Consider the following 16,840-nt stretch of genomic DNA (forward strand, 5'->3'; position numbering starts at 1 on the left):
ATAAAACACATGTAAACATTGAAATTTTATCATTTCATAGATTATCAATTCGGACGGGTGTCATGTTGGTGCTGTTTATACTTCCATAATTTGTTACATGACACAAGATCGTAAAAATATATATGATATAATATAACTATCAGAAGAATAATGATATAACTTAAGAACTTTAAACATAATGTTAGAAGAAAATAGCATAGAAATATATAACTTATAAGCGGTATATAAAATGAGTGTTTTAACTCGTTTACATTGATGTGGTATTTGTACTATTATAACACCCGCTTGAATGACACACGCTTAAATTAATCTATGGTTTATGTTTCAATTCTTTTAACAAAAAATGAATTATAACGCTGATTTTGATTTATCTTTAAAGGATACAAATCATACAATATCGTATGCTATATATGTTACTTTTAGGTATGCAGAACTTGTAAAAGAACTTTTAAGCATCCTAATACTTTTTATTTTATTTTATTGATATGAAGGTGTTTTGGAACTTGATACGTTTTGCTTGTGGTTATACTTTTTTATAGCTTGTTGGATTTTTGGAACTTGATACATTTTATGGTTTGATTTTCGTTACATTTTATGACTTTGGAACTTGATATGTTTCAATGTTCGTTACATGTGTTTTTTATATTGCTTAATAGCCATAAAATGCAATTTATCAGCTTAACCCGAAACCCAAACATCCGAAATGTAATTCGGTTTCGATATTAGTTACAATTTCAAAGAGAATAATTCGATTAACCCAACCTAACTAACCAAAAACCCAATTAAAATAACTGAACAACACATGATCTCAATGACTATAAGCTTAGCTTTAGTGACAATGAACAAAGTTGTAAAAAAATAATTGAAGTTATAGATACTACTAATAACTTCAAAAATATAAAAATACTTAGGCCATTGGGTGTCGGGCCCGGCAAGGGTCGGGGAGGGCTTAGTTGACGTTGGCGCCGAAGGGAAACACCGCCCCCCTCCATTTAGTTTCAGTGACTTCGGGGACTTATCCCTCATCTTCCGGACTATACACATATCTCTATCTCTGTCTCTATCTTGTTTCTCCTTCTCTCTTGATTTATGACAAGTGATAATGCAAAGGATGGGTGAATAGGTTTAATGGACAACTATACGACCAAAACTTTGTTCATTTATCTACTCAAAGAGAACATATTGTTTAAAATTAGAGTTTACTAAAAACAACATTAAACATTAAACAATGCAAATATGCAATTATGATGATAGATAGATTTGGACCAACCCAAACCTGACCCATTTTTTTAAACGGGTCGTGTTAGTCGATCCAAACCTGTTTTTTTTCGTGTCAGGTTCGAGTCAGGTTAACGGGTCGTGTCAAAAATTTTTTTAAACGGGTCGTGCTAGATTTGGCGCTTAACATGTTTTCTACCTTTGTTACAACACAACACAAACCCTTACCCCCACCCCCAACTCACCCACGCCGAAAAACACTCCAAACTTTCAGGAAAAATCATTCATCAATGGCATCCTTCATCTCATCCAGCACAACTCTCCCAACACACACCCCTCTTATCAACCCTAAATTCAACCAATCCCCCTTCTCTTCACTCCCAATTCCCCCCAATTCAAACCCTAAAAAACCCACTTCCAAAAACCTCTTAATATGCTTTGCTGCAAAGCAGCAGCAGCAGCAACAAAGTGGACCGGTGAAGAAACGCCAGTCTTCGAACAATAATAGCAAGAAACCGGCGAAGAATAAGGGGAAAAATGGGGGTTCTGGAGCTGGGTTTAAGAAGGGGTTTAAGGGAAGTGAGGAGGAGAGTGATGAGTTTGAGGAGACCGGTTCTTCGTCCGGTAAAGCGAGGTATCAGCCGCTGCCGTTGCCGAAACCGCCTGCTGGGTTTCTTGTCGATGATCAGGGGAGAGTTGTTGCGGTTTCGGATAGGCGAATTGCCACAATTGTATGTTTCTTTGTTAATGGTTTTGTTAGGCTTATGGTGTTTTGTGTTTGTTATATGGATAATTGAAGAATTTGCCAATAGTTATATGTTTAGGGATAGCAAAATATACTTGTTGGAAAAACAGTGTGCAGCAACTCTTAAGATATACTTTTTCACTACTAATCACTAGCTTAGGAGTTTGGACACAAAAAGATAACTATAGTTTCTATTAATATCGTTATTATTTAATGGGTCTGCGTTCTCCTTGACGAGAGCTTCGCAGTGAACCAAAGCGTGTCTAAAATGGAGCTAAGATGAATGAGATATCGGTACTCACAGTGTGCTTGAAAAATTGTTAGTTAGGGTATGTACGCAAAATATACTAGTTTGGCCTATGCTATACGATATATTGATGGTTTTAACTATATATGCGAGAATGCTATCTTGTGTAGTATTTCATCGATAGGGCAAACCGTTTAAACTGGACCGAGATACACTAAAGTGTTTGCAGCCTCCGTAATTGCTATATTCAGAAAGTTTAATATTCTATCGTAACAATAGTTTTTGTAGTTATATTTAATGTATTAGTTAATCTATGTAGTTCAAAACGTTGAACCAAGTAGAATTGGCGGGTTGACCTGACCTTTTTGAGCCGCACTAATAGTTAGGGGCTGTTTGTTTACCTCTTAATGAGGCTCTTAATGGTTCAGACCTCTTACTGGTTCAGCACTTAATAGTTCAGACTGTTTGTTTCACAAGCAGATGTCTGAATGGTTCAGACATTTGCCTCTGAATGGTTAAGATTTATACAGAGTCTGAATGGTTAAGACCTCTAATCTGAATTGGTCAGACATTTGCATCTGAACGGTTAAGCATTATACATGCTCTTAATGGTTCAACACTTAATGGTTCAGGCCTCTTACTGGTTCAGCACTCAACCATTCAGATGTTGTCAAACAGCCCCTTAGTTGTTTTGATTTGAACCTGTTTTGACCACTACCTGACCGGCCTATTTTGCCATCTATTAATTCAATAAAGATTAAAGTATGTTGCTCTTTTTATTTGTTTGCATGCTGCTTGCTCATTATATTTTTTGCCTCGGTGTTTTGTGTGATTTATATGAAAGACTGCATCAACTTAAGTTTGAGAAAGTGTCAATAAATATCAAAAAAAAAAAAAAAAACAGAAAGTCAGAAAGAACTTTTTGGGATATGATTTTAGCTGATAAAATGTGGACTTTTCAGATGATGTATTCAACAGTTTCTTATTTTCAATTTAATCAAAATGTAAAAGTGTATGGACAGGTTGATCCTGCAAATAATTTTCCGTTAGAGTGTGTTATCAGACGAGTTTTTAGGAGTTCACAAGGAGATGAATGTATGCTACTGTGCCCCATTGATACGTAAGTAAAACTTGCACTTGGACGTTAACTAGTTGTTCTAATATGATTTAGATGATTACTTATACGTATGTGTTGCTTCTGCAGGCCTGTTCAGATACTAAAGAGCACAAACTTTGAAGGATGGTCAGCTGTATGTATTTTAAGATTTTATTACCTCTTTTAATATTTTGGAAAAAGAATATATTGTCCATATTTTTTGTTGTTTCAACTGTAAATTATCTCTCTTTATGGCTTGTATATTAAATAAAGGTGGCAAATTCAACCCAGCTATATGAATATGGGTTACAATTAGTTAAATAAACCTTAAAGTTTTAGATAAAATTAAGTAGGTCAACCCACCCATATTGCCACTGATAATTGTACATCTTGGTATATCTAGAAACCGGAAAAGGCCCGATCCTGTTGGATTTACCTTTAAAAAGGCACCATAATCAAAACATGCTGCATTCCTAAGATTGATTACTATTTTCTCTCACTATTGACTAGTAGATTTTACAAAGCCCCCCTCAGTCCATTGTATGTGTTTATTATATTTATTTATAATAATGTGAATTTCAAGGATTGTCCTTTATCTTTATACTCATTTTCAGACGCTGTCCTTTATGTTCTAAATTGACGAGTTTTGTCCTTTATGTTTTTATATCATACACGTTTTGTCCTTTAGTCCTAACCCAGTTACTTTTTTCAGTTAAATTTGGTCATGTGTTTTGCACATGAGGGCATTTTTGTCAATTCAAAGGTTGCTGAAGCTTTGAGCTGTAAATCTGCTGTTGAACTTACCTTTGAATTGACAAAAATGCCCTCATGTGCAAAGCATATGACCAAATTTAACTGAAAAAACTAACTGGGTTAGGCCTAAAGGACAAAACGTGTATGATATGAAAACATAAAGGACAAAACTCGTCAATTTTGAACATAAAGGACAACACCTGAAAATGGGTATAAAGATAAAGGACAATCCTTGAAAATTGAAATTCACTCTTTATAATATAAATATATGTTCCAAGTCTCCAACTTGAAGAAGAATGTTAACTGTATTTCACAACGATTTAGCCATAGTTTGGAGGTTTGAGTTATGATCTAGGCATGACTTGAGATGACTATATTTTGTTTGATTTCATTGCATATTCTCTCATGATGTACTCTATAGAACTTAGGTTTTCTCTCACATTATTACAACCTGTTCTCTATTATCAACAATCTCTTTTATTTGCATGTAATTGTAATTTAGGTCAGCGATGATGAAGTTGAAAAGATCCTTCCTTCCGCCTCATACGCCCTTGCCAAGATACACATGCATTTGGTATATAGCGGGTATGCATACATGCTCCTATCGTTACTGTTTTTTCAATAAGTTCAAATGATTTGTGTGTGCGCTTGGTTTCAAAAAGCAAGAGGCGCACAAAAGCGACGAGGTCTAAAACCGAGGCTCAAAGCGCAAAGCGCAAAAGCGGTGGGCTTTTCGTACCCGAGGCGCAAAGTGATTATATAATTTTTTATATATATCCTATAGGTTTTTAGCATCTCTTATCCAAATTATAGCTATAAATAAGGTTTATATATGATTTTACCCATAAGTACAAGCTAAAAAACGTATTGCACAACAGTTTGATGCTTAAAAACAGCATAAAAATACCCTATGTACATGAGGCGCGCGCCTCAGGCCTGAAAAACCTCTAAAAATGCGCTTTTTTGGGGCTTTTTGTAAAAAGCGCGCCTCGGGCAACCTAAGGCGCCAAAGCTTGCGCCTTGATGCGCTTTTTCTTTCACATGTGTGTTTTGTATATCATTATCATTTAAGCTTATTATCCATGGCAATCAGGTTTTGCTACACAGCACGAGGAGGATTTTGCTACACTGAGGACGACATATTTGAATGTCGCACAGGTAATGCTTTCTCTTCAGGCATTAAGAACTTTTAAATAATATGAGCTCATTTTCAATGTCTTTATTAATGTTATGGAGCCTTAGTTTTGATATGAAAACCTTCACTTATGAACACTGAACGCAAATGTTCAAATCTGTTTGCAAACCAAAGATTTTCCATTATATCAATAACTGATAAGACACAATTATATGGTATATAGAGTTAGTTATATATTTTTTTTGTTTCGTTAAATGACTTTATTCATCTATTGAGTAAACTGCCATTTTGGTCCCTGTGGTTTGGTCACTTTTGCCACTTTAGTCCAAAACTCAAACTTTTTGCATTTGGGTCCCTGTGGTTTCAGTTTTATTGCCATTTTGATCCAAAAATGAAATCATGTCATATTTGTCTTATAAAATCCTGCTATTTTGTCATTTTCCGCAGGTGCAAAATGATCATTTCTTTTTTATAAATAAATACCATATTTTATAAGACAAATATGACCTGATTTGCCCCTGAGGAAAATGACAAAATTGCAGGATTTTATAAGACAAATATGACCTGGTTTCATTTTTGGACCAAAATGGCAATAAAACTGAAACCACAGGGACCCAGATGCAAAAAGTTGAGTTTTGGACTAAAGTGGCAAAAGTGACCAAACCACAGGGACCAAAATGGCAGTTTACTCAATTTTGTTGGATGAATTGTACATGTCATTTTTGCAGATGATGGCCAAGATTTGGACGGCTTACCAACGGAAGGCGTAGAAATAACATGCTTTCAGCTGGTATTTTTCGTGATCACAATCGTTTCGAAAGGAATCATTGGTTGCATAAACATCTTATATTGGATGGATTATGAATTTGATTATAAAACTAAATATTATATCAGTTTTTTGATATTTTTGCAAGAAAAGAGTTAGCTTTATGACATTCTTTTTGTTTTCCAAACAGGACGGTTCTCATTACATGATCTACACACCATCTGATCCACTTTTGTTTGTGGCTGTCAAGGTAATTCTCTTAAACAAGTTTTATATAGCAACCATGTCTAGTTTGCTAGACCGCTTATTTTATACCGTATAACTGTATAAGAAATGTTACAATTTAATCATTTCCTACTTTTGAAGTAACAAATGTGCATTTGCTAATTCTGTATCTTTCTCATACATTTGTCCAGGATGGCAATGGTCAACTGCGAATTGCTGATGATGTAAGCGTTCTCTTTTTGTTACATTAAATTACGTTGCATAAACTATCCTTATATCCAGTTGACTTTGTGAACAAGGTCTGTTCATAAAGTAAAAGTAATATCAATGTAATCTCGTAATTGACATACGTACATCAATGCACATGCATACACATGCATGTATAATATTGGTGATATAAACGAGCCAAGCCCGGGCTTGCCTAAGCTCAAGCTTGGCTTTGGCTAGTTTAACTTGTAAGAGGTCGAGCTCGGCCCATGGGTATTTTCTCAAGCTCGAGCTTGGCTCGTTTTTTATTTTATAGTTAGTTTATATATATATATATATATATATATATATATAGACATATTTCATATATTCTTATAAGTCTTAAAAGATAAAGTCGGTGCTTTCTCTCACCTAGCACCCTTCAAATATGTAAAATCTTTTAATTTTAACCCTTATAATATTGTTTTGTATTTACACCTTTCACTTTTTGAAAGTTACAATTTTAACCTTTGTGCTATTGCTTTGTTTTACAATTTTTACAACTACTTTTAAAATTTACAGTTTTAACCCATGCGTTATTACTTTATTTTACACCCCCTCAATTTTTAAACTTTGTGTTTTTTTTCCTTTCACTATTACTCCATTTTGACCACCCCACTCAATTTTTAAACTTTGCGTTTTTTATCCTTTCACTATTACTCCATTTTTAGTGCCACCACACCGTCAAGTTTTAAACTTTACGTTTTTGCTTCTTGTACTATTACTCCTTTTTTACACTTGCTCAACTTTGAAAATTTCATATGGTTACTGTATCACATAATCCTTATACTAATTTATTCGATGTTCGCAATGTACCCGCGCGGGTCTAATTGCTAGTTTTAATTATATTATTATATGTGACATAATATATATTATTTAGTTATTTACTTATTTTTTATTATAATTTCATATATAATAATTCTTATTATAATAATATATATTAAATAAATAATAGGCTTGTTTAGGCTCACATGCCAGTTTGAGATCGATAAGTGAAGCTCAAACGCATTTATTTAAACAAGCTTATTTTTAGGCTTGAGCTCGTTTAAGTTCGGCTCGATTCGAGCTGATCTCGGATAGCTCACGAGCGGCATGGCTCGTTCACTTTACACCCCGAGTCATTATTCAAAAGACTACCCTCGATAAGTACTCTCATAGATGCACATGCACTTGCATGTGTAATACATGTGCTAATGACATAAATCGTGTTTCATGAAAGGGGTCAATAGTCAAAACAAAAGTCTACCGTCGATAAGTACTTTCTAATGCAGCTTCTTAACCTTTTATAATCTTAAGTGTGTGTGCGCGTGTAAACTTACTTTGCTTAAAACAGGAGGTGCTCGAGGATCCCTTGACAGTAAGCGCAATAGATGAGGAAACCGAGTTCAACGCTTTAGTGGTAGGTTTGGTTATTTTCCCACAATTAATCAAAGTAAATATAACAGATTGATTGGATAACATTTAAGAATTTGTTTGCAGGAAGAAGAGGCTGCTTTGATAGAATCACTATTGGGCAAGAGGTAGCACATTTCATCAAAATAACCAGCCACTTTACTCAATAGTTCTTATTTCATTATTTCCTAGAAAAAAAAGATGATATGTATATATTTTGACCACCAAGTGCTTAGCTTAAATGGCATCTGTTTTGTTGTTTTTGTCATGTCTTGTTTGGTGTTTTAACATAAATTTGGTCACATATATTTTAACACTAGATGTTGATTGTGTTTTTCAACATATCAAATTGGTGTAAAATTTGTGTGACCCAAATTTATCATAATTCATAAATGAGCCAAGCCCTTGCTCGGCTTGTTATGAGTTCGAACATAGTACATGAATTCTTAGGGTCGGCCCTGTTTGTTGTATATGTTTGTATTCGTAATATTATTAATATCATAAAATAGATAATCTGTACATATGAAGTCATTATGGTTTATAAAATTATAACTTTAGTATAAACATTTTTTGAACGGCAAAAGTAAGGATAATGAAAAGATTGATAACAAAATAAAAAAGAAAAATCAAAATTAGAAAAGGGAAAAATGCAAGGTAAATAGTTATTAATAGTTATTAAAATATTTGTATAATAATAGTTGTTTAATAAATAGAAGTTTAAAAGTCATGGTCGTTGGATAGTCACTTAACCAACGAATAAAATGATGCAACCGAACATATAAAGTATATTGTTATTTTTTTGGTTTTGTGTTTATTTGGGAAGTTCTTACATATATCTCACCCTCTATCAGTCTATTGTCAAGTAATGCTTTTTGTCGATTAGACACAGTGATATATTTCTTGAACTGCTTGATAAGATATTTGTTGTCGAGCAACCTATCATATTCATTTATAAGGTTTAATCATTTTTGTCACCTTCAATCAATATTTTGTTATAAAGTTAAACTCCTATCTCATTTTTTTTGTGTACAGACTTGAGACTTGTGTACCTATTTATTTTATATGTTTTTTTTTTCTGCTATATGTGATACAACTTACTTATTATAACATTGTTCTCTAGAGGTTTTATGTTGTTTGGATATGGGGTATGGGATCGTGAAGGATGTCATGAGCGTTGATGTGACATCATGACCACTAGTGAACGTCGGTCCCCACCCTCACGAATCATGAATATCGTGGATATCTTTGGCTCTCTGCGAGGCTCATGACTGCTTTCTCTCGCATTCTCTCTCATTTATGAAACATGAACACCATCCCCTTTGATGGCGATAGAGGAGGAGGTGATCACCTGTAACATAGGAGATCATGAAACATTAACCACACCGTATGAACTTATCTTTTTGTTACCTTGCTATTTGAATATTGTTCCACTCAAATTATTAGTGAATAAATTAATGTAACCAATAGGGTGGTGGTCCATTGGCGAAGGCAAAGCCTTTAAACACTTTGGGAGAGGAAGATTTTGGATTCAAGTCTCATAGACGACATAGAGTAAAATAAATTTGCCGTTAAACAAAAATAAGTTAATGTAAGTTTTTATTTTATTTTATATAGATCTTTTAGATTTTCCTTTGGTTATCTGGTTGTAGAATTGTTCCTCTTTATTATTTATGAGATTATGTATTTATTTTTTAAGTTTCTTTAATAGTGAAACCTCATTCCATCATCAAGATAAGAATTGAAAAATCAAAAACAAGAAAACAATAATTTGGCTAAAACTCTCAAACAGAAAACTTCTTAACTCATTTAAAAAAAAAAAAAAAAAAAAAAAAAAGAAGAAAACTTCTTAACATGATTACAATGCCACACTCTTAACACAATTTATGTAGGTTAAAACTAACTTGATGGCCAAAACATTCTTATATCTAATTATATCATAACTGGTTGTAAAAAGTTTCGCCGCGTTGTGGCGAACTTCTTTTTTATTTAGTCAGTGTTTATGTGTTTGAAATCATTACGATCGTGTTGCACACGGAACCGCTAACAAAAATAAAATGAAAATGTAGAAAAAAAAACTAAAAAATAACCGAAAGAAAATCAACTAAAAAGTTGTATGGTAATGATGCTGTTCGGTAGAAACCCGTAGTCAGAGATGAGCATATAGTAATGGGTGCCAGTACCGAATTTTCTGAACCGAAAGATCCTAAGTACCAGTTCGGTACTGACGTTTGGCCTCCTGGTACCGGTTCGCTACCAGTTTTTACTTTCATATACCGATACCTTAACCGGGGTATCAGTTGGCACTGTGCTCATCCCTACCCCTGAAACTAAAAAAAAAAGTTGTACGATACCGTTGTTGTTCGTACGGTACCCGTGATCAGGGATGAGCAAATGTTACTGAGTAGCAGTAGCGAATTTCTCGAACTAAAATACTATCAAACTCAATCCGATACCAACTTTTGGCGTTTTATGTACCAGGCTGCTGGTGCTGGTTTTTAGCTTCATGTACCGATAACGAACCCGTATTTTCGATACAAGTACTGGTTAACACCAAACTTATCAAACTTAAAAAGTAAGAAAATAACAATTATATTATTAAAATAATAAAACTATTAGAAAGCTCTATATAAAATTTTACTAAATTATAATATACTAAATGTAATGTTCATTTCATTATAAGGATAAGGATAATTAGGAAGTGAAAGTTGAAACTAATATTAGTTTAACCAACATATGCCAACTTAGACCCTCCATATTTACCAGCACGTAAATAAGGTCCTTCCCAATTCACCTACACACGAATTCGGTCCAATAATTACAAACACATCATTATTGAGGTGGTGCGATATAACTATAATCTTAAAACCGAATAAGATGATGAACAAACATGAGTTATTTTATGACATGTAAACATAAGTAAACAGTGTTGCAACATGCTAAAACGGAAAACTGTTTCTTTGGTTGATGACGGGGTAGCCCAAGACCAAATAAAATGACATTAAATACATGAGTGCTTAAAAGGTAAAAAAGTTCAAAGCTTCAAAACCTGGGGAGCTGAAATAAAGCAACTCGGAAACAGTAAGAAGGCACATCTCTGGGTTGCTTCACCAACTCACCAGCCGCAAAAGTAACTGTCACACCCCAACCGATGGCGGAATCATCGGGGCGCGGCACTGAGCGAAACAGATTGTCCAGAAGTTTCCACAACAACTATCATTACAAATTCAGTCAAGTGATACGTCCCATACCGTATCCCAAATAAATAAACAAGTTGTCATAGAATACAACTAAACAAATAGTACTGTTTCGACAACTCAGATTCAATTTATTACAAACCAAATGTTGAAAAGTACTGCCCAGAGTCATTAAGACTCGTCCGGACAAGATCTACAGACAACTAATGCCATAGATGCTTGATCGAACAACTCCAACGGCTCCATGGCTATAGTTTATTCGCTTCTAGAGACCCCTAGGTAGACTACGACCTACAACTGCTAGATGGGCTCTAAAGCTTTATTATTGTCTCGCTTTCCTAGCAAGTAAGCATCCTAATTACGTGTCACATACGTTAAAATAAAGTCAATACATAAAATGTAAAGGTGAGCACACAAGTTTGATAATAGCATATGGAATTCGAATAGTTTACGCATAACCAGGCACGTACACATGGGAAAACGATGCATGTTAATTATCGACATGGGACCGTCGGTACCAACGACTGCGGGTTGACCGTCCGAGACGGTTCGCAATACATGATTACCACCGTAATCCATGCAAGTAATTGTCCTTAAGAACCCCCGTGTGAACGGGTGCTGAGTCCAAACTATAGTACTATGTTGCTAAGGCAGGTATATAGCACTCCACGTGTAAACATAATAAACAGCATTCATTTAGTCAAATGGCATATGCAATTTGGTTAGCGTTCAAATAGTTTGTGTTTGATTGTGATTTGATAGGTAACGTATGTAACACCCAAAAGTGTTTAAAAGCAAAAAGGGATCGAGTATACTCACAGTGATTGATTGTGGATTGAAGGGAGCGCTGAGGGTAAGATTATCCTGAATAGTTCGATAGCATAACGATAAGTAACGCGGAAAAGTAAACAAGTATGGATGGATCGAATGGGCTGGTCGATCGAACGGCAGGTTCGATCGGACGGCCTGTTCGATCGGCTGGTATATTCGATTGGACAGTCCTGTTCGATAGGCCGGTTGGCTCGATCGGCTGAACCATTCGAGTGGATTGTTTCTTCCTCTGGTGTGTTTGTGTTAGAGGATTTGAACTTTTGAAGTTTTTGTTGCAGTATTTGAGAACACTGAAGTGTTCCTACCTTTCAAGTCGTTCGATCGAACGGTTCGTTCGATCGGCTAGCTCACTCGATCGGCTAGCTCACTTGATCGGCTAGAACTTCAGAATTTGTCCTTAACTGAATGTCACTCGATCGAACAGCCTGTTCGATCGGCTGGCATTCCCTACTATGAACGAGTTGTGAAAATGGTTAAGTGTTGAAGCATAGTATCTCATGATCCGAACAGTAATGTTTACCAACCGAGTGACTTATTCGATCGAACATTACTTCGTCAATACTATACTTCAAAAGTTTGAAAAAGTGAGACGCCATGTGCTAGCCGATTGGCTGGCCCGGTCGATCGGCTGGTGTGTCCGATCGGCTGGGCTGTTCGAACAGCCTAGCCGTTCGGCCAGCATTTCTGACCTGGTCGGCCTTTCGTCTAACACTTGGCTGTTTGTTTATTTGTCATTCTTTCAAGGTAATTTGACAACGTGTTGAACTATGACAACCTCCGTTCCTACTTTGTTTTTCCTTGGCTCGAACAAGAATCGCCCACGTCCGGCCGGTGAACGGTTCGGAATGTCGGTTTAGAGTTTAACTCGAAATCGGTGAACCTTGTTCATAGAATCTGAGTCTTGAACCTTTTAACCATTTGAATGAATAGTTAGCAGGTGCAAGCTCCGTTTCTATCGGTTTGAAAGCATTGAGTGTAAAAGAGTTGAAAGAAAGTTGGAAATCCTTCTTTCAATCCTTTACATCATGAAAATGTTTAGATCTATGATGGATCTTAACTTGTTTATGTGGAAATCGGTTAGATCTAAGCTAATCATAGTGGAATGAGGCCAAAACATGATGTTCTTCAAGAACACCATGATGACATCACCCAAGAACACTTAGATCTTGGTGATTTCACGGTTAGAATCCAAGTTTTGAAAGATAGAAAGGTGTAGAATCAAGTAATGATAAAAAACGTACAAGAATTAGAGTGAAAACTTACCGGGATTGAGAGAAATCTGAGAAAAGGTGAAGAAGATAGCTGGTTCGGTCAGAGCTTTCCAAAAATGGAAAGTATGACAATGACAGCCCTATTTATAGGCTCCCAAAAGAGGAAAGTGGCAGCCGATCGGCTGGGAACTCCGATCGAGTGGGCTGCTCGATCGGCTGGCAAGGTGCTAGCCGATCGGCTGGCCTGTTCGATCAGGATGCTTTCCTGTTCGATCCGCCACGCACTTCGAGTATTTTGCGACGTTTTTCGACGTTTCGATTTCGATGGACGATGATACGGATACGATAGAGTTCCTAGTCAAATTACTTTTAATCCCAACCACTATATCTAACATACAATCTTCTATAAGTCACGTTTTGATGTCGGTTTCGATTGTGTTCGATTGCTTTTCGAGTTTCGATTCGATTTTCGATTGATTTGCTTGAATACCACACCAATCATAAAGTAAGCACGCAAAAGTAACACATAAGGCACACACACACACGTAAAATAATACCACAATTCGCATGATTCGAGTCTCGAGTTCGATTGATTGTTAGATCGGTTTGATTACTGATTGGTTAACTTTATCGCATTGTTACTTCCTATCATTCACAGTCGTACATCGGTTCGCGTTAAAACACATTCGATTACTTCGGTTCTTGCTGATTACAACACTTACTCCAGATAATACAACTAAAACACAAAATCGACTATCTACAGTCAAAGAAAGTCAAAGTTGACTTGGACTTTGACTTTGACTTTGACATTTGAAAACACGGGGTGTTACAGCCTCCCCTTGTTTAGGGAATTTCATCCCGAAATTAGGCTCGAAGGCTACACAACACCGTGATTTACCAATTTGATGCTTCAGATCTATTTATTTAAACAGCTGCGGGTACTTGGCCTTCATGTCGCTTTCGAGTTCCCAAGTGAACTCCGCGCCTCGTTTGCCTTCCCATTGGACTTTCACGATCGGAATGCGAGAGCGCCTGAGCTGCTTGGTTTGGCGATCCATGATTTCGACAGGCTTTTCCACGAAGTGTAACGTTTCATTGACCTGAAGATCGTCGAGTGGTACGATTAGATCATGATCAGCAAGGCATTTTCGGAGGTTAGAGACGTGGAAAGTCGGGTGGACGTTACTGAGTTCCTCCGGTAATTCGAGTCTGTAGGCGACTTTTCTGATTCTTTCCAGAATCCTAAAAGGTCCAACATATCGAGGCGCGAGTTTCCCTTTCTTGCCGAATCGGACTACACCCTTCCACCGAGGCGTGGTGAAAGTACAGCAGGCGCATTAATTGTAATTCGCAATTACAATTAATGAAGAGAGAGAGTGTCAGGCGGGCACGGGGCCGTGTCCAGCCTTCTGTTCAGCCTATAAATAGAGGAGCTTGGCTTCATTCTCTCTCATCCCTTGGCACACCACCTCTCTCACACTTCATCCACCACCCACCACCACCATAACACCATCATCCACCACCATCATCCATTGTCCATCGTAGAGTGTGTGAGTCGTCTCGGGATCCAAGATTGATCGTAAGAGTTCTTGACAATCAAGGCCATGTTTGCCTAAGTCTCTTACATCACTTGGTGAAGACAAGTGTTTAGTATAATACTTTTTATTTTTAATCTTTTGCACTTTTTATTTGGTTTTGTATTAATGACTTTAATAACTAGTTACTTATGTTGAAGGTGATCTTTCCTTATCGTTTGTCCGTGGTGTCTTGGCGTTATTTTACTGTCTATATAAAATAAAAGATTTTCACCATTCATATCTCCACGGTCTATATGGAGGTATGTTGGCTACCTGGTCGGGGGTTAAGGGAACGGTTTGGTAAAGGTCTTGCCCTTGTTCAGCGTTTAGAGGTCCTGCTCGGGACCTGGGTCAAATTTAGTAGGATCTCTTTCAATGCCCATAGGTATTGGATGGCGGGGATCCAAACTCTTTGACCCCCTCATAAGTTAACTACTATTAATACTATAACCCGGCTATTTAGGACTGTATCCCTGCTGACTCAGACTACTTAGCCGAGGGTAACGTCGCCGCCAAAAGCGGGGCCTACCATAATTTGCATTAATAACTTAATTCATTATCTTTCAATAATCCGACCCTTTAGGATTGTATCCTTGCTGACTCAAACGACTGGGTTGAGGGTAACGTCGCCTTCAAAAGAGGGGCCTACTACAATAACTAAGATAATCTCTTAAACAAGTGCAAAAGTGCGAAAATAATCAAAGGTTATACTAATACACGTGTCGGATCCAAGTGATTCATCTTGTCTATCTGTTTTTATTTTATTTTTATTTTCAGCATTTAGTTAGTTTTTATTTTTCTTAGTTTAAACATTTTTCTAACCTTTTTGATTTGATTAGACGTTGAGGATAAACCGGTATTAAAAGCTCTTGTGTCCTTGGACGACCTCGGTATCTTACCAACACTATACTACGTCCACGATGGGTGCACTTGCCCATATGTGTGTTTAGTGTTAGTAAATATCGTGTTTTATAAATTTAAAACTTGGCTAAAAGTGTAAAAAGGGCTTAAATATATATCTAAAAACATATATACACTAACACGCATCACTAACAGACTCAGAGGGCAAAAGGCTTCCAAGGCATTGGAATGGAAAAACCTTGAAGAGGTTCCGTGTCTAAACGGGAAAGGCTGGTTTGTATTTCACAAGTTGTATTTCAAGAATGGCACTATGAACACCTTTTGTAAAAACAAGTATTTCTTGAATGAATTAAGTTGTTTTATCAAATTTGTCTTTCTATCCTAGAGATCGGGTTGAGAACCTAGCAAAAACTCCATGGCAAGGGCCATGTAAGGGGATGAGCTCCCAGGCCACATCGCTCAATAGATTCAAGGGTTGAATGTACCTATATAAGGGGTGAGTTCCTAAATCAATACAACTCCATGAGACTTATTATCAAAAACAAAATGGTCTCATAGACAGGTTTGAACAGCCTACACCAAATGCTCCTTAAGCCTTAGAAAAATAACCAACAAACAGGCTTACGAAATCAAATGAAAACAGGAAAATGATGAATAGGATAGGCGCTATGTCTTCTTGTTAAAAATACCAAGGCTAAGTGACTGCAGCACTTAACCCTTTAAGGTATAAAAAACATAAAGACAACGCAAACTTGACAAAGGCAAAACTAAAAGAAAAGCAGAAAACAGCTCAAGAAACAATGCAACAACTCGAACAAAGCTATAAAAACTTAAAGATACAAACCAAGTAAAGTCACAAACCCAAGAAGCCTTGAAGGCTTCAAGCTACACACATGGCAACCCAAGAAGCATTAAAGGCTTCAACCTACATACGGGATTGGCAAAAAGCTTAAAGGCTTAAAAGCCAACCAAGCTGCCTCAACAAAATAAGCACAAGTATAAAAAAAATACAACACAAAGAAAATAGTTAAGCATAGTATCATAGCAAGGAAAGCCTTGAAAGACTTTCAACCACCCAAACACAAGTTAAAAACAAGTCCTAGTGACTTGTAAGTTCAGAAATTGTTCAAACGGCCACACAAGCCTAAAACACAACCACATAACAGGAACCTTAAGGGTTCCTGCAAAACCTAATATTGTTTGAAGTTAAGATTACAAACCACAAATTGTTTTAAAAGGTGCTAAGAAAGCTACGAATATCATGCATCAGTAGAGGGCTTAGAAGCACTAGAACTGTTACCTTTGGCCTTCTTAGTCTTCTTAGCCTTCGAACCTTCACCACC

At 36.4% G+C, this 16,840-nt stretch overlaps 1 protein-coding gene across 1 annotated transcript; it reads left to right on the forward strand.

Moving 5' to 3' along the window:
• Positions 1 to 1,420: 1,420 nt before the first annotated feature.
• Positions 1,421 to 8,091, forward strand: LOC110910582. Its single transcript, XM_022155206.2, has 10 exons — positions 1,421 to 1,949; positions 3,233 to 3,330; positions 3,415 to 3,460; positions 4,562 to 4,644; positions 5,153 to 5,217; positions 5,923 to 5,984; positions 6,151 to 6,210; positions 6,377 to 6,409; positions 7,765 to 7,830; positions 7,911 to 8,091. The coding sequence occupies exons 1-10, from the start codon at positions 1,509 to 1,511 to the stop codon at positions 7,953 to 7,955; spliced, it is 999 nt and encodes a 332-aa protein (XP_022010898.1). The 5' UTR covers positions 1,421 to 1,508; the 3' UTR covers positions 7,956 to 8,091.
• Positions 8,092 to 16,840: the final 8,749 nt, after the last annotated feature.

The sequence above is a fragment of the Helianthus annuus genome, chromosome 15, assembly GCF_002127325.2.
Source record: "Helianthus annuus cultivar XRQ/B chromosome 15, HanXRQr2.0-SUNRISE, whole genome shotgun sequence".
Taxonomy (NCBI): Eukaryota; Viridiplantae; Streptophyta; class Magnoliopsida; order Asterales; family Asteraceae; genus Helianthus; species Helianthus annuus.